We start from the raw sequence: 24,714 nt of genomic DNA, 5'->3' as shown, positions 1-24,714 counted from the left end.
GGGAATCGTCCAGGCCGCAGCACACACGCACAGCGCACGCATTAACCAGGGCGCAAGCGTCCAGGCACTAGAACGGTCGCCCACACGTGCGTCCTGCCCACACACCAAGCCCCCAACCACCCACAACCTCTCACGGTGAGGGAGGCGGGGAATCAGCGTCATACGGCAAGCGCAATACCATGCCGTCACCAACAGCCCGAGAGATGAAAGGATGCGCAGACGGCACAGTGTCCCAACCCTTTGGCCTGATACCCAAAGTCACAAACGTCTGGAGACGACCCCAGAAGTCAGCTACGACGGCAAGTCCAATGCTCAGCACCCGGGCCGACGGCAGCTTCGCTCGCGCCGCCAGCCCGGCCATAACCATACGCTGCCGACCAAAGTCAAGGGCAGACATAGCAGCGAGACACACCACATCCCACACAGGTGGCGCAAGCCCCGCAGGCGGGCGCACTAACCACAGCTCCTCACGAGAGAAGGCACTTAGAGCATCCTCTGGCATGGAAACCCATAGCCATCCCCATGTTTTCCCGCAGGGACAGCGCAACAGTGCAGTCCCAAAACCAGTGACGCCGGTCCCCATCAAGCATGTCAACCCCACACGCCCAACACGGGTCAACAGCAACGCCTCGCGCCCGCTCGCGAGCATGCCGTGGAAACGACCAGCAAGCGTTGGCGGCCACACGCCACAGTGCTTCCTTATGATGATTCTCCCATTTCAGCGACCACAAGCGGGCCAAGGTGCACACGAAGGCCCCCGCCGCCAGGGCAGCCCCCACCCCCGACACACCCGCGTCGCACACATATTGCAAATGCTTAGCCTTCAGGGCGGCTAACTGTGGAGCCATTTGTAGCACGGTACCCGCCTTCACCGTGTAGGCAGTGAGCAGGATGGGCGGCCCCCCGCACTGCACCCAGCCAAGCCCCCGCACCACCTGTTGCACCGACTCCGCCGTAGCACTCACGATGTCGGCCGCCGGGAGCGGCAGCGCGGCGGCAAGCCCCCGAGCCAGCTGGGCGGCACGCGCGGCGGCAGCCCAGCCAGCGGGGAGAAGGGCCACCGCCGCCGCAAATTGGTCGGCCGCCGCTTGAGGCGACGCCGGCCCCGGCAGGGGCGACGGCAGGCGCGCCCGCGTACTCCAGTGCAGCACCCGCCGCCACACAGCAGTCACATACATATCCCCACACGCTTCACCAAACCGGGAGCCCCACGCCCAAGGGCGTGTACATGCCTGCCGCAGTTCGTTCAGGCCGTCATGCGCTGCAACCAGCTGGCCCACACACGCCAGTCCCGGCAGAGCGAACAAATCCGCGAAAGCCATTTCCCACGTGCGGCCGTCCTCACACAGCGCCGGGTTAGCCCACAACGGCACATGACTCACCCACGCGCCCGGCTCGGGCGGCGCCACAAGAGTCACCGCGGGCAATTCAGTCATGGCTTTCAGCAGGCGCGCAAACGGCTTGCCCGCCGGGGTGAGCGGCTTATTTAGCACACGGTCCGCGGCCCCCCGCACCAACAAGCGCAGGGGCGTTGCCGCCGGGTGCACCTGGTGTAGCCACGCCGCTGCGACCCAGGTCCACGGGGGCACGTACGGCAGCAGACCACACACACCCAACACACACCGGACCGCGAGGCCGGCTTGCCGCGCTTTCACATGCGGCACCAGCGGTAACAGGCCCGCCCCCCCCACCGCCGGAGGCAGTTGCATAAGTTCAACGGAGAGGCCAGGCGGGCGTGCCTGGGGGTTGGCATCAAACTGGGCCGGCGACAGCCGCCGGTCCACCACCGCCGCTACCCTGGCTAGCAGGCGGTCAACAACGTACAGTTGGGGAAGACCCGCAAATTCCAAATGATACAGGACCTTGCCCAAAGCATAAGCCGACGCCGCGGCCGCCCGACCAAACATGGACACGGGCATGCGCGCGATTTTGCTCAGCACCCCTAACACGGCCTCAAACGTAACTGGCGGGGTAAGTGCGCCCCAATCCCCGTAATGCACCCCGAGTGACTTGGCCGCCGGCACCACACGCCAGCCAGGGGGCAGGGGCGGGCCAGCCACGCCGGCCGGCAGGGCGCCAGCACCGCCGACCGTCCCCATCACCATCAGTTCAACTTTAGTCATGTTTAACCGTTGTCCAGACGCCCGCCGAAACACATCCATGTCCGCCAGGAACCCCGACACCGCCTGAAACCCCTCTAAAAACGGCGTGCAATCATCCGCATACTGGGACGCCAGCACCGACGCAAGGTTAGCGAGCACACCATGCCCCCGGCTACGTAGCCATGACAGGAGGGCTTGTGCCACAGCGAGGTAGAGCAACGGAGCCAACGGGCAGCCCTGCCGCACGCCCGCCATCAACGGCACCCATCCTGACACACGTCCATTCACCAACGCCGCCCCACGCGTATCAGTTAACAGGCGGGACGTAAGAAAGCCCGCCCCCACGCCCATGCGCTCCAGACACGCGAGCAGAAAAGAGCGGTCCACCGTATCATACGCCTTGTAAAAGTCTAGGAAGGCCGCCACACCCGGGGCCTTTTTGGCGGCTTTCAACAGGCCAGGAGTAAGTTGGAGCAAGAGGACGTTATCGGCAATGCGACGGTCCGTCAGAAACGCAGTTTACTCAGGGTCAGTGATACGCCCAAACACCGGTTGCAGTCGCAAGCACAACACACGGGCAAGGGTGCGGTAATCGGTATCCGTCAGCGTGATGGGGCGATAATTAGAGGGCTCGGTAGGGTCGCCCGACTTAAAGAAGAAGGACCACACGCCATCCAGAAGCCCGCCAGGCACCCCAGCCCCCTCCCCCACCGCCGTAAACACATCCGCTAGGACCGGCGCAAAATCACTGTCATGGTGTTGGTATAACTCCACCGGTATGCCGTCAGGGCCCGCCGCGCGCCCAGCCGGCGCAGCGGCTAGCGCCGCGCGCACCTCCGCCGCCGAGACCGCACCCCGCCCCAGCTGTTCCGCCTCTTCGGCTGTACACCGGCGCCCGTGCTGTTGCAGCGCATCCAGGACTTGCGTGCGGGCGTCTGGAGCGGGCGGCGGCGCGGCACTGACGTCCCTCCAGTACCGCGCCATCACCTGCCCCATGACCGTGGGGTCGGATGTAGTGGTGCCACCGGGCTGTTTCAACTTGGCAATCACGCGCGGCCCACCCGCCGGCCGCAGCATGCGCGTGAGGAGAGGGCAGGGCTTCTCGCCGCCACGCAGCCACGCGTGGCGCGTACGTCGCGCCGCGCCGCCGGCCGCGGTCACGGCGGCCTCCGCCGCCGTGCAGCGCGCACGCACGGCCGCCTGCGCCGCCACCTGCACATCACCACCAGCCTCCACCGCGGCGGCGGCTGCTGCCGCCGCCGCAAGCGCGGCCGCCTCCTGCTGGCTGGCGGCCATACGCCTCGTAACAGCTTCCCGGCTCAGGCGGTTGGCGGACGTGGCGGCAGCCCGTTTAAGGGCCGGCCACCACTCCAGCAGCTCAACAGGATCGGTAGGGCGGGCCGCCAGGGCCGTACCCAGCCAGGCACGGTAGTCACGATCCAAGTCTTTGAAGTCCCGGAAACCGAGGTGGGCCCTGGGCAGGCTCCGAGCGGGTGGCGCGGCTTCAGGCGACGCCGCAAGGGCAACCGTCACAAGCATGTGATCGGAGGGCACCCCTGCGGCGACGCCGCACTCCAGGACCTGCGGTTCGAGGCCGCCGCTGCACAGGATGCGGTCCAGCCGACTCGCCCCGTGGGGGTGGAAGAAGGTACACACGCGGCGAGCCGGGTGGCGCCGCCGTAACACGTCAATGAGGCCAGGGCACGCCGCCGCCAGCGCGGCGGCTGCGGGCCCGTCGCTGCGCGCCCGGCCAGTGACTGTGTCTAGCGCCACATCTGCCACAAAGTTAAAGTCAGCTGCTAGGAGGTGCTCGCCCGAGCCCGACGCCCGCGGGCCCACCCACTCACGAATGAAAGCCTGCTGCGCTGTGGGTACCAGGGGAAAGTAGGCTGACGTCAGCGTGAAGGTGTGGCCACCCCACTGCAACTGCAAACTGACACCGCGGCCCGCCCACGCGCCAGCCGCCACCGACACGGCAGCTGCGCCGCCAGTGAGCACCATGGCGCCTTGCTGCAGAAGGCTCGAACGAATGAGGATTGCCGTGCCGCCAGTAACACGACGGCCCTCCGGCTTCTGGGCCGGCGCCCACCACGCAGTCCACTCGCGTGCATGCGGCCGCTGAGCGGCTGCCGCCAGGTCCGCCGTGACAAGGTCAATGTCCGAGTCAAGACTTGGAGACACACCACATCCAGGTGCTGCCGTTCCCAGCAGCTCTGCAGGGCGTGCAGGCGCGAGCACCCCAGGTGGGGCACCCGCTTCCGCAGCCCCCGCACGTTATGCGACCCCACCCGCAAGGGCCGGGGCCCCGGAGCGGCCTGCTTCGGCCGCCGCATTACTGCTGCCCGCCCCCGGGCGGGGCGACCGAGCTAACGTCCATGAAGTCGCCAGGACCGCCCCGCCGGCCCTGACACTGCAGCTTCGCGTTGACATCCGGCGCTGCCTCCGCATCCACCAGCAGCCCCTGCCCGACGCCGCCCGCCAGGCCCTCATCACCCACACCACCGCCGCCGCTCCACTTCGCGGGCAGTACCGCCGGGCCCACGATGCCACCCAATCCCGCCGTTGACACCGGCGCGGCCGGCGCCGAGGCCGCCTCCACGCCCGCCGCAGCGGTGGCCTCTACGGCGGTCATCGTGCCACTCACGCCCGCTGCCGCAGCCGCCGCCGCGGCCGCCCCGGCCTCGGCCGCCGCCGGGGTGCCCGCCGCCCCGGCCGCTGCTGCCGCCGCCGCCGCGGCTGTTGCGGCGGCTTGCACCGCCGCCGCCGCCGCCAGGGCCTGTTTGGCCGCCTTGCTCTCCCGGATGGCCAGCGCCAGCGCCGCCTCGCCCGCCGCGGCCGCCGCCTGCGCTTGCTCCCGGCTCCGCTTGGGGGCCGCACGCCGGGCCGCAGCTGCCGCAGCGTCCAGCGCCGTCGGCGTCAGGTCCGGCATCATCTCATCGTCGTCAGGCTTGTCCTCCATCGCGTCCTGGTCCACCAGCATGCGGAAGGGGTTGGGGTCAACCACCACCGCCGGCACCACGGCCGCGTTCGCGATCACCGCGGCGAAGACCGCCTACCTGCACCAGCGACCGGACCACTACCGCGTCCGCCTCTTCAGCCGCGGACACCACGCGGCCGTGGACCTTCTGCTGCCACGGGCGGGTGCCACGGCCGCTGCCGCTGCCGGTGCCGCTGCCGCTGCCGCCGAGCCCACGGTCCGCCTCGGCGCCACGGCCGCCATCGCCGCCCACGCCCACGCCCACGCCCACAGCCTCTGCGGCAGCAGCCGCCGCCGCCTTCAGCACCTCCACAGCGGCGGCGTCCGCGCCCGCTGCAACCGCCGCGGCGACCGCCGCAGCCGCGGCCTCCGCCGCCGCGGTCGCCATCACGGACGCAGCCGCAGCCGCAGCCGCAGTCGCGGCCGCCGTGGCCGCCGCGTCCGAAGCCGCCGCGGCCGCCGCCCGGGCGGCAGCCGGGGCAGGCGGCGGGTGGCGTACCCGGCGCACCTGGGCCCCCCGGGCCGCCTGCGCGAGGTACCGATCGATGTCCTCCCGCTGGAAGATCACCTGGCGCCCCCACCTGCCCAGTCCCACCGCGAACGCGTCGTCGGCCGATGGCAGGGGGGCCCCGCCTCCGAGTACTGCGCCTCAGCCTCCCAGCGAAGGCTGGGGATATCACCGGCGGCGGGAGCCACCACGCCGTCGCCCTCGTCCAGCAGCTCCGACAGCTTAGACTCCAGCTCGCACGGGAAGGTGGCATCGAACTGGATGCACACCACCGCCGCTGCGGCACCGCCCCCGCCACCGCGGCTAGTCACCGGGATGCCGAGGCGTTGCGCCGGCCCATCCACGCCGGCCGCCGCCGCCAAGCGGGTCCCACTCGCGCACTGCCCTACGGGCCGGTCGTGTCCCCAGCCCAATACCATTCCTATAGCATCTTATACCACACATAAGGTCATTAGAGCAACCCCGGGGCACCAATTCGAGCCGGGGCCAACCTCAAACATCTAAATGTCGCGTTCGCCAAGACACGCCATATCAGGGCAGACAGTAGCCTGATTACACCTATGTAGGTATTTGTGTTGACGGCAATCGATAACGATCCAAAACAACGCCTATGCAGGATGTTGGCTTCGGTCAATTTCGCGACTTGAGCTTCGACGAGCACGTTTTAGCCTGCCGTCAAGCGCTATTGCTCCAATAGATTGCATGTAACATATACATTAAGTGGCGGAGTCTGTATCCCGCTCTGCATTTTGTTTGGGGCGACGTCTCCTGGCCTCCTCGGCGTGCGGGTTTGGCTGGGGAAACGCACCCCCCGGACGGCACGCGGTGAAAACCCCCTGACAGATTGTCCTTCAAGCATCAGTAAGCGATGCGAGGCGTCCGTAGACGTGGCGGCTTCCATAAAGGACAATCTCCCAAGGGGTTTTGGTGCCGTCGCGTGGGCGCCTCTCTGGGGACACGCTTTTTCCAGGAGTGGGACCCGCTTGGCCGCCGCCGCCAGCACAACGGCTCCCACAGCTGACTAATGAGGCCATTCACCACCGCCTGCCGATTCTCTAGGAGGAAGGCGAGCGACTTGTCGCCCGAATACAACGCCCGAAATTTTGTCACGATCCAGTCACCGGCGTGCGCCTCGATGTGCTGTAACACAGGTCGAGGCGTAGGTACTCTCAAGGCCTCAACCAACGGGCCTTTGCGGCGTTTCACGTTCATGTTACAAGTCGGTCTGAACCAAAGTCGGAGCCAAAGTCGGAACCAAAGTCTGAACCAAAGTCTGAAATGGCGGGAAATGGCGTCAGGTGGCGGGCACGCCCCCAAGTGAACCCGGGTTGCACCCTGCTCTCACAGTCTCACTAACTAGTAACTACTGCCATATGCTTAGGTCATAGTCCAGAGCGAGCCTGGTTATCTTGAACTTATGGACATCACTCCCGCTTCCAGCCAGCCTGGACTCCATGACCGTAAATTCCACATCACACTCCGCCTCGCCAGGCAGCCGTGCAGGCAGCTGTCGCTACTCTGCGCGGGTGGACACGTCCTGCTGGGCGGACACCTTTTGCAGCGCGATGTGTTGGGGCCGACTACAACGGAGCTTCTCCCAGAAACAGTCGTATGACGACGCCTGCAGCTGTTTCGTGCGTCGCAAGGGGGGGATGCGCTTGAACTTGAATGCGTTGGTGCGGTTGGTGATGCCCGTCGTTGATGTCAGACGGTACACCCAATAAACCAGGTCTTGAAGGCCTTGTTACTCCACTGAATCGTCGTTGGCGGTCAGGATAGGTATAAAGGCGCTGGCGCCGGGCCGTGAGGGCCGAGCTCGCGCAGGACCTGTTGGAGAATGCGCCGAAGCGGACTGAATGCGCCGAAGCGGACTGCGGGCAACGACACGTGTGTCAAGCCGGAGTACAAGTCCGAGCAACGGGCGCTTTGGGAGCTGTCTCACTCAGCTGCCTTCTCCCAAACAATATGTACAATGCGGCTGCTGCAAGCCAAGAGTCAAGCGAGCCTCGCAACCGTAATGGAACCGAAATCTCACTATGCAATCAGTTGTTCCCAAACAGGGCTCAGGGGCAAACCAGACGTATTGTTGGAGGTCTTGAACAACTCAGGGTCTTGACCCAGTGCAGTCGGCAACGAATCGATGCTCGCAAGCCGGTCTTCACGTTGGGGTCGTCAGGGGAGTCTCAGAACGTAGTCTTGATTTGTAGATAAACCAAAGGGGAAGCAGAATCCAGGGGATAGGCCACAGCCTGGAGAGAGCTGTCGGGAGGTCTCGGTAGGTGGCGATGGGCTCAGCCGAGGCACTCGCGAGGCTCGTTGTTGCCGTCCAGGCGCTGGTAGCCGCCGATATACGTAGTCGAAATCCGTAAGATACCACAGGACCACGTCGCGGGAGCAGACGGGTCACGAAGAGTCGCGCACGGGGTCGATGCGACCGGGCGTGAAGCCGGGGCACAGGGGCCCGCTGAAGAGGAGGCTCTGGCGGATTGCCTTATGCCTCAATCACTGTCGCGCCTTGGCGCTGGGAACTTGCTGACAGGCCCGCTGTCAGGGGAGAAGAGCCTTTGAGGGCTGAGAGACTGTTCTTCCGGTATGAGCAAGGTTCGTGCTTGTCAATTACTCGTGGCGTATTACACAGGAGTGCCGGGTTAGTTTCTTGGCGCTCCGGAGCGGTCCTATATTGCCCCGGGCACCTTCCACCATCGCGATTGGCGCAGGGGAGCTAGGCCTGGAAGGTGCAGGGGCCAGCTTCCACTCAGACTTTGCCCTCATGCAGCGTCCCCATGCAGCGCCTGAACTACCCCCTGCTTGCGTCGCTATTTGGAAATGCGCACCGTAGCTCAAACAACGCCCCAGGGCCACCAAGGGCACGGGGCAAGCTAGGGAAGGGTGTGAGCATCAATACCCAGTCTCCATCCCTCAACCCGCCCTGTTCTCTAGTCGTCCCTCAAAGTCTAGGCCTGCAAACGCTATCGCCGCCTAGCAAATTCACACAAAAGCAAGCGCGCTAGGCTCCCGGACCACTGGCACAGGCTTCGGCCTAAAGACCGTCGCCGCGGCCAGGGTAGCCGAAGAGCCGAACCGCATGATGGCTCCGCGTCAACAAGCGCTCCTCGGGGAAAACGCTCCTACCACTTCGCCCCAACCACTTATCGTCTTCAGACATCGCTGTAGGACTCGAGCATTCAAGTCCCCTATGCAGCGAGCTACCGCCAGTCCATGCCCGGGCTGCTGCCGACAGACTGCAGCCCCTTCCTCGTTATGCCACACCTTTATGTACAACTTTATGTGCGAATCATACTCGCCAGTCCAGTTCACCGCCGGCCGCGTTCTGTCACTGTCAGGGTCGGGGGGTTCCGCGACTGATGCTGACGTCTCTCCTGGCCGCGTCTCTCATTGCCGCTCAGACCGGCCAATAGCATCTCTGTGGTCTCTATAGAACCATATCGTCTCGTGCCCACATCTCGCAAGGCACTGGGCAGGCGGTCCATGTTCACGCCCCCTCGCTGCGCTACCTTACGGCTTCATACGCATGTCTCTCCCCTTACTCTGGCCGCTTGAGCAAATTGCATGAGGCTGCATTTTTATCGCCTCTGATCACCGTGACCAGTATAGCCCACCCTCAGGTCTAACGGTCGGCACACCCCAGTCGTCACGATGCGTGCGTAGCCCCGCTCTTCGAAGTCAAGGTGCCCACAGCGCGCTCGGGCGGACGTGCAATGCAATAAGCGTCCGGACAGCGCTATGCGTCGGCACACGCGAAGCAGCTACACAGCGGCCTCTGCCAACTGAGGGACGCCCCCCGGCGGTGGCGACGCTCCAGGTCCATCCCTGCTGGTCACCAGGCTTTTAGTGTTCGCGGGACCGTCCCATGCCCAGTGGCGTGGCAGGTACAGCCGAACGCCCTTTTCATCTGTGATGGACAACTGGTGCTTGCCTTTCCAGTCGCCGGCTCCATCAATCGCCCCTGAAATGATGGTAGGGTCGCATGCACACGCGCTTGGCGACACGCACCGCACCAGCACCGCCCCCGTAGGATGACAGTAGGTACGAGACCCCCAGCGTGGCCATGTGCAGGTGCGTGCGCCACAGCTGCAGCTCAGGCGGCATGCGCACCACCAGCACCGCGCCCACCTGCATGCGAATCAGGGACACATGTTGACATCTGGAGTAGGAGGGGTTTAGGCTGCATCACATGCCTTACGTGTGCACGGAATACATGCGCCGCAACCGCAGCGCAGTTAACGCCCCCCACCATCGCCCATGCCCCCCCTTGGCCGCTTCCTCGCCCGCTCGCCTGCACCCGCACCTTGAGCGGGTCTTTCTGAGAATCGCAGAAGACATTTTGGGGCGTTTTTGTCACTTGTCCCGGCCCAAGGCAAGGGTGGGTGAGGTTCCCGTGGCAACAGCAACCTTACCCCGCACGCTGTAACAGTGGCGCATGCGGTGCAGCGGAATATTTTGCTGTGCCAGAGCCGGAACGTGGGCTGGGGGCAACAGCAACCTTACCCCGCATGCTGCAACAATGGCGCATGCAGTGCAGCGGAATATTTTATTGTGCAGGAGCCGGAATGGGCTGGGAGCAACATCAACCTCACCCTGCACGCTGTAACAGCGGCACATGCCTCGCGGCGGAATATTTTGCTGTGCCAAAGCCAGAATGCGGGCTGGGGGCAACTGCAGCCGCATTTGGCACGCTGCAACAGGACAAGCTTGTTTGCCATTACACCGGTGCTCAGTACCAGCCATGGCGTGCGTGATGGCAATGGCAATGGCAATGTCTGTGTTGAGTTTCTGTTTCGAGATGGATGCATGGCACGAATGGGAGATTGAGAGATTGCCAACACGGCCTGACACCCCCCTGGCCTGACACGAAGCATGCATAGGTCGGGGGCGGAGCCCCCGAAAATATTTGGGGGATGAAAGATGCGGCGGCACCGGGTTTCTGAAAATTAAAGATGCCCTTTTTCGGAAATCTGTCACTGGCGCCGCACCTGCCTTCTTAAGATATGAGCACTGCCCAATGGTCGGTGTGACACGCCACGCACGCTCATGCGCCAGGACACAACAGCACTGGGTTGAGGGCAGGGTGATCGGTTAGGTTTGGATGATGCTGCACTTCTGCCATGTAGATATACAACCCCATGTGTGCATACCATTGTAAAGACCATACATGAAGGCAATAGCTTTGTTTGAGCCTGAAAATTCTTGCTACCTGCTGCCAAGCCATTAGGTACCTGCATGCTCACCCCTCCTGTGCGTGTGGGACACCCCTTCTCATCCAACTACTTGCTATTCCTCTAACTCCTTAGATGTTGTATGCCTGTCAGTCCTCTTAACACCTCATACAGCTCGGTATTTTGTAGATCCCTCAGGCCCACAGCTGCTCTCCAATGTAGTGAATGCTCATGGTTACCAAATTATGTGCTTCATGGATAGACACACAGTGGTAAGGTATGTAAAACATCACAACATGACTTGATTTTCCCAGAGCCTCCTCATGTAACTTCCCCAATAAATAACCATCACCTTTGAAGGCCACCAAGCTCCATGCTACAATTAAACAGTCACCCGGAGCTTGCTTGCCATCCAAAGTCATGTTTTAGATTATATCAAAGCCCTGCCGTCCAGCAAGCCTTGACAGTATCAACGTCTCTAGGTGCATCAGCCGTGCTGTGTCATGGTAGCTTGGTGTGTAGACCATGGCTTCCGCATAGCATTTGAAAAGCTCCAGCAAATAGCAAGCAATGCCATCAGCTGCAGTAGGCAGGGCAGTTTGGAAATAATGCACATGAGCAGTTTGAGCCAGAGTCATCTTAAGACCCCACCCCCACCCCAGCCACCGCCCCGTCCTGGCCTGGCCCGTGCACCCGCCCCACCGCGCCTGGCCTGGCTGGCGCCTGCACCCGTGCCTTCACCCTTACCCGCACCCCGGCCATGGCCCCGGCCCATCGCTCCCGGCCCATCAGCCTCGCCCCCATCCACATCCCCGCTCCCCCAGCCCCAGCCCCAGCCCCAGCCCCTGCCCCTGCCCCCATCCCGCCGTCCCCAGCCCTGGCCTGCGCTGTCCACCCCGCCCCGGGCCCCCGCCCCTGACCCAGCCCTTGCCCCGCTGCCAGACAGCCAGGTATAGATTCCAGACAAGGCTGGATATGCCCGACCCCCCCCCCCCAGCAAGCCCCACTGGCCTGGCCAACCTGGCTGAGCAGCCCTGAATTGTGCCCTGGTAACTGTACAGGTGATTGTTACCTGAGAGCAAGTCAAAAAACTTGTGGTTCTCAGCCGCAATGCCCTCGGCTAAGCCAGGGGTAGTTTCCAAACGTCTGTACACCTGTATAAACAGCAGTTAGCAGGCTCATAAGAAAGAGAGAGAGAGAGGAGAGAAAGAGAGAGGCACTCAGAGACAGGGTTGGTACCATGCACCATTCAGCACCGTGATTCATACATTGGCTGTGTGGCACCTTCAGTTGCTTTACCTCATCAATATCTGACCATGCGTTGTCTTTCACAGTAATAAAGTTTTTCCCCTCTTCCATGACAAGTGTCTCAAGTGTTTCCCATGTCCGGGGATGTGATACAAGGACACTGTAAGGAATGCATGCAGGGTTTAGGGGGTTAGCAGGCATCATATATTGTGGCAATGTACGCCTACTGTAACGTTGCAAGATGTGCAAACTATGCGCACATGAACATACCTGCCGCACAACAGGTGGAACTTCAGCCTGCCGCTGTAAGCGTTGCCTTCTGTGTACACAATATACTTGTGCCTGCAGAAGCTCTGTTTCGACCTGCATGTTACCAAACCTTCCTGCCCTACCTGCAAAAGTCCCAAAGCGTTGTGAACTCCAAAACTGCGGATATATTATTCTTCATTTGATCAAATGGTGGAATGCGCTTCACATCCGCAATGTCCGTGCGATTTTCAAGCTTTGTCAGCAACATCTGTGGTGGGTTTGGGGCACGCGTGTTGTCATGCACGTTTGCAATCCTGTGTTGGTTGCTTGCCCCCTTACCTTTCGGACCTCAACAGGCACATACTTGTGTGAGCCACCTCTCCAAAAGAGTTTATTTGCCCTAGACCCAAAGGGCAATTTTGTTGTGACTGAAGCAGTGCGTTGACGTATGACCAGGTAAGGCGGCATATGAATCTCCGGCCACGCTGCATGCAAAAGTGCAACAGTGCAGGACTTATGAAGAGGAGAGGGGACAGCAGTTTTCAGGGCCGCCTCCGCGTTGCGGTGCCGGACACACAAGGTCTGTCTCGATTAGTCTCGATTAGTTTTGTGCTCACCATAGTATGAGAAATCGGGGTATAGCCAGGTCTTATTGTCGGTGTTGTGCCGGCAAAACGACATGAAGGGCCCTCCGACAGGCACGTCCCAGTTGCCGATCACGAAGTCCATATCCGGTAGGCTGTTAGGAAATCGAGTCACTGCTCTATGCAGGAGCATAAGTTCTGAATACAGACGGGTCTGAGAGTCGGGGCGATGTATTGCGACGTGCACCTGCGAGGCGTGCGCGCGCATTGTTAATAATGTCAGGTAGGAAGACAGCTCTTGACGACGTCGTCGTGAGCAGCGCACCTCGCCGTCCTTGATGCTGACGTAGATTCCATCCCCGCCCATTATTGCGCGCTCTTTCCAGTGAGCGAACGATTTCTCGTCGAGCCCTCCTTCTGCCAACCAAGCATCCCGGGTTTTCGGCAGAGGAGCCAGCAGGCGTGCATATGGCATGCACTCGGTGCTTATTTGCCCACATCCAAAGCTGCGCTGCTCTGAGTGGCAGCCGGTGAGCGCTGTGAGCGATAAGACAAGTGAGGCCAGCAGTTTCCTAAAATGAGGCCTGCTGTTTCCTAACCTCATTACACTGTAAAGTCTAGCTTGCGAAGAAAGTCGGCAAAGCTTATTATAGGCAGCAGGCGCAGAGAACAGGGGGGACTGCCCGCCGTCTCACTATATATGCAGCCCAACAAATAAGGACGTCTAAGTGTCTTGTTTTGACAGAGTTAACTGGAAACTTTGGCAGGTTGAAGCACGATGCGTGCAGACTGCCGCATCATCCGTGCACGATTCGAAATGTGCAAGCGCACATAGACAGGACCGAACTAGCAGCACTACGCTGCGGCGTGAACACGCCGCCCCCTACCGGCACCAATGTCACGAGGACGACACATGCTTGAACCGCATGGCAAGCGGTCCGCCCTGGTCGTGCGAAATGGCGTAGCCTGGAGTAAGCCCCGACCCCACTACAGCCCAGCCTTGCGGAAACCTCTGGTTGGGAGTGCGTCGCGCGACCGGCGGGCCAGCGACAAGCTTCCGTGTCGTCGCAACCGGCGTGCACGTGCGCCAGCACCCGGACGGGATGCGCTCCACCCTTGATACGCGCCAAGCACGCGCATTTGGTAGCAACATTTCACTGGCCACGCACTGTTTGATACGGTACTAGGACAGCTCCCGCAGGCAACCTCACACCCACTTCGGCCCCCACCCTACACTAACGCACTTACACTGTCGCTCATCTCATCAATGGCCTTGGCCCCCGTCTCCGACAGCGCGGCGTCGCCCCACAGCAGCAGCCGCTCCTGGCACCCGTCCGCTGTGGGGGCCAGAGATTGGATGGGTGGCAGCGGCAATGGGATGTATGTAGGGCGGTATGTGTGAGCAGGTGGGGAGATAAGGCGGGTAGGCGGGCAGTGAGGGCCGCGGACGTTGGATGGACTTGATGGCTGGCTTCCGCCGTGTGTCCCACCCCACCCCTTGTGTAGCCGTGCGGCAGCACCCCACCGGCAGCCGTCAGGCTCTGTGACCATATAGCTGCTCCGAGTCCCTTACCCTGCATGGTCATGTTCCTGTCTGCCACAATATAGCGCTGGTCCTGCGCGCAGAGGGCAGGGTATGGGGTGAGAGGGGGGGGGGGTATCAGCAGCGGGAAGGCGGGAGTGGCGTGCTTGCATTGCCAACGTGCAGTTCCCTGCCCTGCCCTGCCCTGCCCTGCCCTGCCCTGCCCTGCCCTGCCCTGCCCTGCCCTGCCCTGCCCTGCCCTGCCCTGCCCTGCCCTGCCCTGCCCTGCCCTGCCCTGCCCTGCCCTGCCCTGCCCTGCCCTGCCCTGCCCTGCCCTGCCCTGCCCTGCCCTGCCCTGCCCTGCCCTGCCCTGCCCTGCCCTGCCCTGCCCTGCCCTGCCCTGCCCTGCCCTGCCCTGCCCTGACCTGACCTGACCTGACCTGACCTGACCTGACCTGACCTGACCTGACCTGACCTGACCTGACCTGACCTGACCTGACCTGACCTGCCCTGACCTGACCTGACCTGACCTGACCTGACCTGACCTGACCTGACCTGACCTGACCTGACCTGACCTGACCTGACCTGACTGACCCGGCCCCTGCCCCGCCCCCTCGCCCCCCCCTCCCCCCACACACCATCATGCGCTTCAGCTGGGCGTCCAGCGACCCTAGCACCGGGTGGAGCTGGCCCTCCTGGAAGCCCAGCTGGTCCAGCAGGCGCTTCAGCTGGGCTGCGGGTGCGGGCGCGGGCAGGGCGAGAGGCGGGTGGGGGCGGTGGGCAGTTAAATGGTGGAGTGGGAGGGAACTGCACGACACTTCGTCACGAACAGCAGAATGCGCTGGGCTGCGATACTCAGACCTCATTTCCTGACACTCCAAACACTGCTGCTTCCCGCTGCCGGCTGTTGCTGTTGCTGCTGTCGTGTCGCCGGCATTGTCCCCCGACCGCCCCCCTCAGCCCACGCCTGCTATGCTCACCCCGGTGTAACCCTGCCGTATCCTCACCCTAGTGTAGGGAGGCCCGTGGCCATGGATAAGTGCAAGGCTCGTGAAGAAAGGACGAGCTCTTGCTTGCACCCTGACGACCCCCGGCGTGACGCTGATAACTTACACAGTGCGCGATCCCTCCCACCTAGCATGTGACAAGTGCGTACGTGGTGGAGATGATGTATGGGTGCGCACGCGCTGGAGCTGCACAAGCCGAACGGTGCGTGGTCGGGTGGTGGGGGCGCCTTGGCGGGGTCGGGGTCGGGGGCCGGGGCTGGGGCTCGGCGACATGCCTGCGCAATCCCCTAAACTAGCGCCAGAACATGTACCCCCGTGCTGAGAAACTGCTGGCTGAACGCGCTGCTCGGACACGCGTGCAAGCACATTGTGGCGGCACGGCAGTATCAGCAGCGGCGGCAGCAGCCATCTGTTGGTGCAACACCGGCTGCTCAGGCCGCTTCTGCTGCTGCGGTGGCAGCGGTGGTGGGAACGCCGGGGCCGGGCGGCGCGGGCATGGGCGGCGACGGTGCCGGCGTGGGCGGCCCAGTGGAGGCTGCCTTGCGGGCACGCCAGGCTGCCTTTTCATCCGCGCCTACAGCAGTGCTTGCAGCAGCTGCAGCCGCGACGGCCACGGCAGACGCGTGCCCGGGTCAGCTGGCTGGCGATCTGCATGGCGGCTGCGGCGGTGCAGAGCGGTCAGGCCTTCTGCCTGGAAACCATCCGACGGCAAACTTGGTAAGTAAGTGTAAGCGTCCCTTGGCATCCGCGGAGCGTTTTGATGCTTACATATGGTATCGAGACCGAATAACGCACTCGAGCACCTGATCACTGCTCTAAAATGCGATAGACCGGCAGGTCGCAAGGTCGATCCGCGCTTCCCACACTCTTCGATCTCGATTGTATCAGACGTGATGCAAATCTCGAGGTGCTGAGACAAGTCGCGCAACTCTCGTAAGCCGATGACGCTGGCTATAAACAATGCTGTGCGCTTGTACGCGCCTATGCCCTATGATTCGGCGACCGCAATAGGCCGGCGCTGGGATCCGAGGACGGCTCCCGTCCAGAGGGGGGGGAGTGTAAGCGTCCCTTGGCATCCGCGGAGCGTTTTGATGCTTACAGTAAGCGTACGCGTAGGGCGCGCGCAAGGAAGGGTTAAGATCCGTGCAGCACGTCATGTTGTTTCTGATGTCGCGGCACCCTGCTTTGCCGATTGCAGGGCCAGGCACTGGACTCCTCGAGCGCCTTTGTGCCTGCCTTCGGGCGCTCTGCTGCCATTGCCGCCGAAGCCGTGCGTGGCTTCCAGTGCCGCGGCTGCAGTTGCTGCGGCTGCGGCGCGTGGTCCCGCGATTGAGGCGGACAACACCGACTTCGCGGAGCTCAGGAGCCGTGCCTTCGCGGACACCCTTGCGCGGCTGATCGTCTCCACGGCAACTTGCTTGTGCGGGCACGGAGCTTGGCAGCAGGGGTTCGGGGTGTCCAACTCGACGGTTAGCTGTCGGTTGCCACCGACATTTGGTCCCGACCCCCCCTGGAAGTGGGCAGGCTGAGCCCGCAATGCGCCGGGCGAATACCTATGATACTATGGACCTATAATAGGCAGCGCGGCATCCCCCAAAGCTGTGGCGAAGTATCGCGCATTCTCAAAGCATCGAGGTTGGCCCAAAGCCCCAAGCGCGCGCGTCGACCGCCCGATATCGCCCCAAGACGTTAGCCCGCGGACCCTGAGGCCCGGCGCGAGCGCATACGGGCCATAATGCTTGGACTCGACTTGCAAATTTTGGCACAAAGAGCTCAACAAGGCCTTAAACCTATCTAACTTTGGCGCTTATATCTATGCAAGGAATAATGACCATCATACTTTGAAGCGCAGCTGCCTGGGTGCTCATCGCCGCGGAGTTGGAGCAGACCGATACTGCGAGCAGACATTGTACGCGCTGGACGGGCTTTTGTTCCTCGGCTTTTTGCACGTCACATGCTAAGGGCATATATCGTAGAGGAACGTCATAAATTCACAAATTCAGTGCCCGCAAAGTGAGCGCGGCAGTGAGGGTCCCGAGCGTGACGCTGGTTTACGCTAATAGCAATCATAATTGACTTGGATACATAGATAAACGCAGAAATAACACTGCGCTTGCAGAGCGGTCCCCAATGCAATCAGTTGATCATCATGTTGCAATGTAATCGCGCGCTTTGTGCGGTTCAGGCGCGATCGGGCTTTGGGCCAACCTCGATGCTTTGAGAATGCGCGTTACTTCGCCACAGCTTTGGGGGATGCCGCGCTGCCTATTATAGGTCCATAGTATCATAGGTATTCGCCCGGCGCATTGCGGGCTCAGCCTGCCCACTTCCAGGGGGGGTCGGGACCAAATGTCGGTGGCAACCGACAGCTAACCGCCGAGTTGGACACCCCGAACCCCTGCTTGGCAGGGCCTGTGTGGAGCGTGTCCTCACGGCCGCGGGGTACCTGCCACGCACTGGAAATAAGTCTGCTTGACAGCGTGTGTGGGCAAGCACGGTGGCGGCTGGATGGAGGCCGCTGCGGCGCAGCGGTTGATATATACTGCCAGTTGATCCGCCAGAAGTGGAGAAGGTGCTAGCTGCGCCTGGCGTGCATGTTTGCGTGCAGTGCCAAGTACAGCGCGCCGGCGGGCATTCTACAACCTGCCAGATCTGGACGCGTGGGCGTTCCCTGCCTGGCTTGTGCCTGTCAACGACACCTGCATGCAATGGTTCCTGGTCGAGGTCGGCACCAATCTACACCGCATGACCGTGTACGACTCTCTCACCCCGCAGCCGCGCCGGCCAGGCACACAATCAGGCCGTGGCCATGCATGCTGCAGGGGTGGGAGGGTGGGGCCCAGCAATGGGCACCCCTTACTAGACCGTGGTCCCGCGTAACGTCAGGTGTTCCTGCTCATGCCGTACAGTAATATGCTGCCTGCCGCCTCGAGGCTTCTATGAGCCAACCGTACTGAGGCGGCAATTTGGACTGGCGAGCAGCTGTGATGGTGCTTTCATCAGTGCTTCGGGCACCGGTAGGCTGCGGCGACCGTGTGTCGCGCCCACAGCTGTAACTCATCATGTGCGTCTCCATGCGGCTGCTTTGTCAATTATCATTCTTGTGCGGCATGGGTCTCTCGGTATCGGTATAGTTCCTTGCACTCAACCACGACCTGCTGCCTCCACGCCTGCATGCCTTGCTGGTTCCTCTGCCGCTACCGCAATCCAACAGGCGTTTCCGAGCATAGCACCGCACAGTACGGTATGTGGTAGACCGCAGCAGTGAGGAGTGTTGTGGCTAGAGGATTTCCTGCTGTTTGGTTGCCCTGTGGTGGCTGCGCTTGTGCTTGGCAGTAGCGGGACGTGGCTAGACGCATGGCGGGCCGTGCCTGTACGAACCGACCCCGGCGATGTCCAGGAGATGAGGTAGACGCTTGCGCCAGGTTAGCCGCGTTACTAGATTCCATTTGGGAGCACAGGAGCATAAGCACCCCCATTCGGGGACCAAACTAGCTGCATATATAAGTGTTGCAGGCGTTATAAGGGCCCCCCGGCCCGGGCCTAGGTTTCTACAAGGACAGGAATGCACGTCGTGCTCACCACCTTGTAACCACACACAACAACCAAGCTTGCGGCCTCAGACTGGAGACGTGGCGTGGGTGCAGCCCACTTTCCCCATGCGAGGGTAGCGAGGGGAACAACATATCTTCTCCTAGGCCGTGCCATGCCAATCTAAACCAACTCATGAGCCTCCAGCCTCGATTGTGCCTTCGTCACACTAAAACACGCGCACCCCGGCGCGTTCGACTGCCTCAGTCTCGTGCTCGCAGCAGCAGCTAGCCACCATGGCTGATCCCTCAATGCCAACCGTTCCTTTGGCACTGGGCATGACAGCAAATCAGCAAACCAATGGCCGCTTCTGGGCTGGGCGTGGGGCATAAGGGCAATAACAGGGCCTCACATCGACTGCATAAATCAACACCCCTGGCCTGAAGCCATCAAGGCATTCATCACGGGCAAGATCAAAGATGCGCACCAGTGCACCACACTGTCCGCGCAGCTCACAGGAAGGTACCAACCCTGAGAAAGCACGGCAAGCCGCTGTGCGCATCCAAGTTGCTGAGGCTGTGGATGAATGGTGGTGCCAGGCCGGCCCTAGGGATGCAGGACATACCGCGGGCATGTGCAGGCACCGGGCAAAACATATGGCTGCGGGACTCCAGAGCAGTACCTAGACGTACCTAGCAGTACAGCCCGCTTTGGGCGCACGCATCTCCCTATGTCGAGTCTCTCCACATCCAGTCCAACCTCCCCACACGGCGTAGGGGTCTCCTCTCCACCGTCTTCCTAGCACGCCCCAAGGGCGGGACTTAAGCCCCCCTGTCCGCCACAAAGGCGGGTTATCACGATATGAACTGCAGCCCCTGGAGTCTCACTTCCACACACGCGCTGTGACATCACCCAACAGCCCCACTATCCCACAGCGCCAGGGGCCGCACGCCTGCAACCAGCAGCTGGACTAGTCGTCCTCGTCCTCGTCCTCCTCCTGCTGTTGCTGTTGCTGTTGCTGCTGCTAGTCGTCCTCGTCCTCCTGCTGCTGCTGCTGCTGCTAGTCGTCCTCGTCCTCGTCCTCCTCCTCCTGCTGCTGCCTGCCGTTTAAAAGTCAACCACAAGTTGTACCAGGCTCAACGACAGTTGCGGTCATGCTCGTCCTGCCTGTGTTTTGATTTTTGGATATAATCAGTGTTAGCCCTATCCGCGCCTCTAGCCTACGGGTCGTACAGCCTCTTCCACTTAGAATACTTGGTCCTGCCGGCACCGCCGCGCTCGAAGGCACCGACGGGGATATCCGGGAACTCCCGCCGCAGGTGCTTTTCGGCCGCGGTCCAGTCCACCGTGCTGGAGGGGTGGGCCTTGACCCACTCGTGCAGCTTGGGCCAGACGGGTGCCCAGATGAACATACCGGCCTTTTCCGCACGGGCAACGCCTGTGGGACAATGCAGGACGCACGCACTCTCTCGGCACAGGGGCGGGAGCGCGCAAGGGTTGGCGATGCAGGCCAGCCAGGGAGCACCGCCGACCCAGCAGGGCAATTCCCGCCTACATGCTACGCGTGGCTCACCCGCGCTACGTGCCGCAATGGACTTGCCGGCCTCATCGTAGCCGTCGACTGCCATGACCGCCGCCCCTGTAACATTTGCACACGCAACAATGCAGGACGCCTGTCATCCTCGTGCGCACATACTCTCTCGGCACAGGGGCCTGCGCGGCGACCCCGCGTGGCAACACTCACCCAGGTTGGCGGCGGCGATGGACTTGCCATCCGCGCCCAGGAGTTGTGATGTTTAAGCCCCAACCACCCCGGAGCGACACTCACCCATAGCCGTCGCCGCAATGGACTTGCCGTCCGCGTCGTAGCCCTCCTGGGCCATGCGCTTCTCACCTGCAGGGGCCGCGCATAACACGCACGTCACACGCCGGTCCGCAGGCACGACAAGGGTGTTCAGATGGATTATGGCTGCAAGCGTGACAGTGTGCGTCCATGCAGTGGCCCAGCATCCGTGTTGGCTGCACTCACCCATAGCCGTCGCCGCAATGGATGTGCCGTCCGCGTCATAGCCCTCCTGGGCCATGCGCTTCTCACCTGCAGGGGCCGCGGATAACACGCACGTCACACGCCGGTCCGCAGGCACGACAAGGGTGTTCAGATGGATTATGGCTGCAAGCGTGACAGTGTGCGTCCATGCAGTGGCCCAGCATCCGTGTTGGCTGCACTCACCCATAGCCGTCGCCGCAATGGATGTGCCGTCCGCGTCATAGCCCTCCTGGGCCATGCGCTTCTCACCTGCAGGGGCCGCGGATAACACGCACGTCACACGCCGGTCCGCAGGCACGACAAGGGTGTTCAGATGGATTATGGCTGCAAGCGTGACAGTGTGCGTCCATGCAGTGGCCCAGCATCCGTGTTGGCTGCACTCACCCATAGCCGTCGCCGCAATGGACTTGCCGTCCGCGTCGTAGCCCTCCTGGGCCATGCGCTTCTCACCTGCAGGGGCCGCGCATTACACGCACGTCACACGCCGGTCCGCAGGCACGACAAGGGTGTTCAGATGGATTATGGCTGCAAGCGTGACAGTGTGCGTCCATGCAGTGGCCCAGCATCCGTGTTGGCTGCACTCACCCATAGCCGTCGCCGCAATGGATGTGCCGTCCGCGTCATAGCCCTCCTGGGCCATGCGCTTCTCACCTGCAGGGGCCGCGCATAACACGCACGTCACACGCCGGTCCGCAGGCACGACAAGGGTGTTCAGATGGATTATGGCTGCAAGCGTGACAGTGTGCGTCCATGCAGTGGCCCAGCATCCGTGTTGGCTGCACTCACCCATAGCCGTCGCCGCAATGGATGTGCCGTCCGCGTCATAGCCCTCTGTTGCTGTTGCTGCTGCTGCTGCTGCTGCTGCTGGTCACCGCCATCGGCGTCGGCATCGGCGTGCGGCCGGCCTCCAAACACCTTCGGCCAGCCGTCGTCACCATGCAGCAGTTGCAGGACGAGCAGCAGGAGCATGTTGCAGGCGCTGTTCACATCGCGTTTCTGTGGGCAAGCGGGGCAGTATGGGGAAGGGTAGGGTCTCCCAAACCTGCACCTGCCCCAACCCTGCCCCAAACCTGCACCAACCCTGCCCCAACCCTGCCCCAAACCTGCACCAACCCTGCACCACTCACCCACGTCGTGCCGCAGTGGTTGCACACTTGCACGCCGTGAGCCCTCCGCATGCCAGGTTTGAGCCTGGCCTGCAGCGCCATCTGCCCACACTCAAAGCAAACCTGTGTGCGGTGCAGGGGCATGCAGGTTTGGGGCCACCACACGAGCTGTACATGTGATGAGAGGTCCCTCTGTCCCAACTGTCCCTGCTGTTTCCCAGCATCGTTACTCACCCGACTCATCCTAAACTCATTCACGATCACGATGTGCGCCGCGTAGTGGTCACACAGCAGGCGCACGAACTCCTTCCGCGGCGGCTGGCCCTTGCGGCTGATCAGCGAGTTCCACCCCGCGCGGCCATTTCCCCAGCCCACCACCACCTGCTGCTTGGGCCGTCCGCCTGTCAAGTTGCGGGCCTCTCGGTGCATCACCCGCTGCTTGCGGATGTACACCTCGAGCCGCTTCTTGCGCTGCTGCGGGTTGAAGTAGTGGACCAGGATGTCCACTACACCCAGCCGCGGCCCCTGTGGCAGTGGTGGTGGTAGTGGCAGCCCACCGCCATACGCCCCGCCGCCGCCGCCGCCGCCGCCGCCACCAGGGCCAGGGCCGGGCGGCGCGGCGCCAGGGCCAGTGAAGAGCCACCGCAGTCGCAGGTCGTGCTCCTGGACGGCGAGCACCCGGGCGCTGGAGATGTTCGACTGCCAGGTGGCCAGCGCCGGGTTGGCGTTCAGCTGCCACTCCTGCCACCGGCGGCGGTCGTTGTACCCGCATTGCTGCCTGTGGCCCGCTCCAGAGCAGCTGTAGAAGCGGCTGCGCTGCTTCCGCCGCGCACGTGTCGCCGCCTGCTGCCGCCCATTGGGGCGGCGGCGGCCGCCAGGCGCGTGCTTCCAGCGGCTGCCGTGCTGTCGCCACTGCCGTCGCTTCCGCTGCTTCTGCTGCTTGCGGTCCGCCCGATACTGCTGCAGCTGCCGCTGCAGCCGGTCCGCAGGCCCTTCCACCCTGACAAACTCCACCAGGTCACCATCCATGTCCCGCTCCAGGATGGTGATGGCGCCGCTCTGCAGCAGCCTGTCCACCAGCTCCTCGGGCAACAGGGCCGTCACCTATCTCCGCATGCGGTGGAAGCCCTTGGCGGTGGTGAAGTAGGTGCGGACCCGCCGGGGTCCACACCGAACAGGCACAGCTCCAGCAGCTGCTGTACTGTGAGCCGCAGACCCTTCTCCTCCTCCTTCACGTCGTCGTCGCTGGGGCGCTCAGGGCGGTGCATACCAACACAGAAGTCTACGCCGTCGGTAGTAGCGTAGTTCGCAAACCGCCAGCTGCCGGTCTGCAGCTTCTTGACTCCTGTAGAAATCCCCAACCAAGCCCAAGGGTCTGCGCCGCCGCCGCCGCCGCCCCCCGCCGCGTGCCCCGGCTGGCCCACCACGCCCCCCGCAGCCACGGAGGCGGCGGCGGCGGCGGCGGGCGCACCCCTGCCGCCCGGTGCGCCGCCGCCGCCCCCCGCCGCGTGCCCCGGCTGGCCCACCACGCCCCCCGCAGCCACGGCGGCGGCGGCGGCGGCGGCGGCGGCGGCGGCGGCGGGTGCACCCCCGCCGCCCGGTGCGCCGCCGCCGCCCCGGCTGTGCCAGCGGTGCTGCGGATGGATGTGAGCACCTTGCGGCAGCTGCGCCTGTGGGATCCGGGCAGCCAACCTGGCGAGGTCCGCAGCTCGAGGCAGGATGTCGTCCCGAAGGATGGAGGTGGTCAGCGGGATGTGGACGGGCATGAAGGACGGCTGCGGGCTGAGCGCGTACAGCTCTGCGTCCTTGACACGCTCGCGAGCTGCGCGCAGCTGCTGTGCCGCCACGCCGTGTTGTTGCTGCGGGAGAGGCAGTTGCTGCACCTGCTGCAGGGCAGCCTCCACCGCAGCTTGACGCTGCGGTAGCGCTGCCGCCAGGTCCGCCAGGACGTCCGCCGCCCAAATCGCGAAGTCCGTGCCACGCTCAAGGTGCTGGCGGCCGGAGGGTGGGAAAGTTGCCTAGCGCAGGCATCTAGACTGCCGCGGCGACCCGCTCCAGCCAGCTTCGAACTCCCGCGCTAGCAGTCAGATTTGGCTCGGCAGGGTGCCCGGCTCACCCTTACAACCAGAGGCCACCGGCAACTTTTCGGATTTCCTACCCTCCTTCGCGGCTCTGCCCCGGCCAGACCAGGCCTTGTCCCGTTCGTCGCGCACCAGCTGCACTAGGTCCTCACTTGCAGGCTGTGCGGCGAGTGGGACGGCGGCGTCCGACAGCGCGGTCAGCCAGGTGACGGAGCTGCGTACGGGAGAGCTGATCCAGCCCGTGCCGCTCCGTGACCTCGTCCACCTTGATGCGACACCTTCGGCACAGCCACCGGAACAGATTGCCGTTGAGGTGCTGGTCCAGGTTCTGCGCCAGCTGCGCCGCTACCTCGTCAAGGAGGCGACGGAGGCCGCGGAGAATGGGCGCATGTCGCCATTCCATGCCGCTTATATGCGCTGGATTGGCTGCAACGGATTTGCGACTAAAACTGTGGCAAATGGCAAGCAGGTCGGGGAGAACGGAGACGGGAAGTGCTGCGCGGATGCGGATGGGCGCGCAGAAGTTATGAATGACAGTCACAAACTCCAGGTGTTCCGCGTTGGAGCGATTACTT

The 24,714-nt window shown here is 63.0% G+C and overlaps 6 protein-coding genes across 6 annotated transcripts; all 6 read right to left on the bottom strand.

Moving 5' to 3' along the window:
* Nucleotides 1–1,820: 1,820 nt before the first annotated feature.
* On the bottom strand, nt 1,821–6,282 carry CHLRE_09g413566v5 (uncharacterized protein). The gene is made up of 4 exons (XM_043066334.1): nt 5,713–6,282; nt 5,159–5,605; nt 4,470–5,067; nt 1,821–4,315 (listed from the first exon to the last, which is right to left on the bottom strand). Exons 1-4 carry the CDS (start codon nt 6,004–6,006, stop codon nt 2,622–2,624), a joined length of 3,033 nt encoding a protein of 1,010 aa, XP_042921630.1. The 5' UTR covers nt 6,007–6,282; the 3' UTR covers nt 1,821–2,621.
* A 368-nt stretch (nt 6,283–6,650) lies between these two features.
* On the bottom strand, nt 6,651–10,022 carry CHLRE_09g413533v5 (uncharacterized protein). The gene is made up of 2 exons (XM_043066333.1): nt 9,897–10,022; nt 6,651–9,752 (listed from the first exon to the last, which is right to left on the bottom strand). The coding sequence occupies exons 1-2, from the start codon at nt 9,929–9,931 to the stop codon at nt 9,545–9,547; spliced, it is 243 nt and encodes an 80-aa protein (XP_042921629.1). The 5' UTR covers nt 9,932–10,022; the 3' UTR covers nt 6,651–9,544.
* A 276-nt stretch (nt 10,023–10,298) lies between these two features.
* On the bottom strand, nt 10,299–13,652 carry CHLRE_09g413500v5 (uncharacterized protein). The gene is made up of 8 exons (XM_043066332.1): nt 13,171–13,652; nt 12,879–13,092; nt 12,601–12,746; nt 12,405–12,529; nt 12,283–12,354; nt 12,064–12,172; nt 11,837–11,918; nt 10,299–11,344 (listed from the first exon to the last, which is right to left on the bottom strand). Exons 1-8 carry the CDS (start codon nt 13,210–13,212, stop codon nt 11,190–11,192), a joined length of 945 nt encoding a protein of 314 aa, XP_042921628.1. The 5' UTR covers nt 13,213–13,652; the 3' UTR covers nt 10,299–11,189.
* An 88-nt stretch (nt 13,653–13,740) lies between these two features.
* CHLRE_09g413475v5 (uncharacterized protein) lies at nt 13,741–16,502 on the bottom strand. The gene is made up of 4 exons (XM_043066331.1): nt 15,998–16,502; nt 15,006–15,100; nt 14,419–14,461; nt 13,741–14,182 (listed from the first exon to the last, which is right to left on the bottom strand). Exons 1-4 carry the CDS (start codon nt 16,026–16,028, stop codon nt 14,076–14,078), a joined length of 276 nt encoding a protein of 91 aa, XP_042921627.1. The 5' UTR covers nt 16,029–16,502; the 3' UTR covers nt 13,741–14,075.
* Nucleotides 16,503–18,796: 2,294 nt separating this feature from the next.
* CHLRE_09g413450v5 (uncharacterized protein) lies at nt 18,797–23,352 on the bottom strand. The gene is made up of 10 exons (XM_043066330.1): nt 22,293–23,352; nt 22,080–22,181; nt 21,735–21,948; nt 21,538–21,603; nt 21,337–21,402; nt 21,136–21,201; nt 20,935–21,000; nt 20,734–20,799; nt 20,479–20,544; nt 18,797–20,343 (listed from the first exon to the last, which is right to left on the bottom strand). The coding sequence occupies exons 1-10, from the start codon at nt 23,085–23,087 to the stop codon at nt 20,126–20,128; spliced, it is 1,725 nt and encodes a 574-aa protein (XP_042921626.1). The 5' UTR covers nt 23,088–23,352; the 3' UTR covers nt 18,797–20,125.
* A 378-nt stretch (nt 23,353–23,730) lies between these two features.
* CHLRE_09g413425v5 (uncharacterized protein) lies at nt 23,731–24,622 on the bottom strand. Its single transcript, XM_043066329.1, has one exon. The coding sequence runs from the start codon at nt 24,540–24,542 to the stop codon at nt 24,288–24,290; it is 255 nt and encodes an 84-aa protein (XP_042921625.1). The 5' UTR covers nt 24,543–24,622; the 3' UTR covers nt 23,731–24,287.
* Nucleotides 24,623–24,714: the final 92 nt, after the last annotated feature.

The sequence above is a fragment of the Chlamydomonas reinhardtii genome, chromosome 9, assembly GCF_000002595.2.
Source record: "Chlamydomonas reinhardtii strain CC-503 cw92 mt+ chromosome 9, whole genome shotgun sequence".
NCBI lineage: Eukaryota > Viridiplantae > Chlorophyta > Chlorophyceae > Chlamydomonadales > Chlamydomonadaceae > Chlamydomonas > Chlamydomonas reinhardtii.
The sequence above is the reverse complement of the archived record's forward strand: the minus strand, read 5'-3'. Positions and strand labels throughout refer to the sequence as shown.

Coding starts and splice junctions, on each gene's coding strand:
- CHLRE_09g413566v5 (XM_043066334.1), bottom strand. CDS start 6,006: ATGGTATTGGGCTGGGGACACGACCGGCCCGTAGGGCAGTGCGCGAGT. Junction 5,606..5,712: donor CTGAGGCGCAGTACTCGGAG/GCGGGGCCCCCC, acceptor TACCTCGCGCAG/GCGGCCCGGGGGGCCCAGGT. Junction 5,068..5,158: donor TGGTCCGGTCGCTGGTGCAG/GTAGGCGGTCTT, acceptor CTGGTGGACCAG/GACGCGATGGAGGACAAGCC.
- CHLRE_09g413533v5 (XM_043066333.1), bottom strand. CDS start 9,931: ATGTCTTCTGCGATTCTCAGAAAGACCCGCTCAAG. Junction 9,753..9,896: donor CTCAGAAAGACCCGCTCAAG/GTGCGGGTGCAG, acceptor CTCCTACTCCAG/ATGTCAACATGTGTCCCTGA.
- CHLRE_09g413500v5 (XM_043066332.1), bottom strand. CDS start 13,212: ATGGGCGGGGATGGAATCTACGTCAGCATCAAGGACGGCGAG. Junction 12,355..12,404: donor ACGCTTTGGGACTTTTGCAG/GTAGGGCAGGAA, acceptor GAGCTTCTGCAG/GCACAAGTATATTGTGTACA. Junction 11,919..12,063: donor CATGGTCAGATATTGATGAG/GTAAAGCAACTG, acceptor CTGTTTATACAG/GTGTACAGACGTTTGGAAAC.
- CHLRE_09g413475v5 (XM_043066331.1), bottom strand. CDS start 16,028: ATGCAGATCGCCAGCCAGCTGACCCGGGCAC. Junction 15,101..15,997: donor CAGCCAGCTGACCCGGGCAC/GCGTCTGCCGTG, acceptor CCGCACCCGCAG/CCCAGCTGAAGCGCCTGCTG. Junction 14,183..14,418: donor CAGGAACATGACCATGCAGG/GTAAGGGACTCG, acceptor TGGCCCCCACAG/CGGACGGGTGCCAGGAGCGG.
- CHLRE_09g413450v5 (XM_043066330.1), bottom strand. CDS start 23,087: ATGGATGGTGACCTGGTGGAGTTTGTCAGGGTGGAAGGGCCTGCGGAC. Junction 22,182..22,292: donor ATGAGTTTAGGATGAGTCGG/GTGAGTAACGAT, acceptor CACCGCACACAG/GTTTGCTTTGAGTGTGGGCA. Junction 21,604..21,734: donor GCGGCGACGGCTATGGGTGA/GTGCAGCCAACA, acceptor CGGCCCCTGCAG/GTGAGAAGCGCATGGCCCAG.
- CHLRE_09g413425v5 (XM_043066329.1), bottom strand. CDS start 24,542: ATGGAATGGCGACATGCGCCCATTCTCCGCGGCCTCCGTCGCCTCCTT.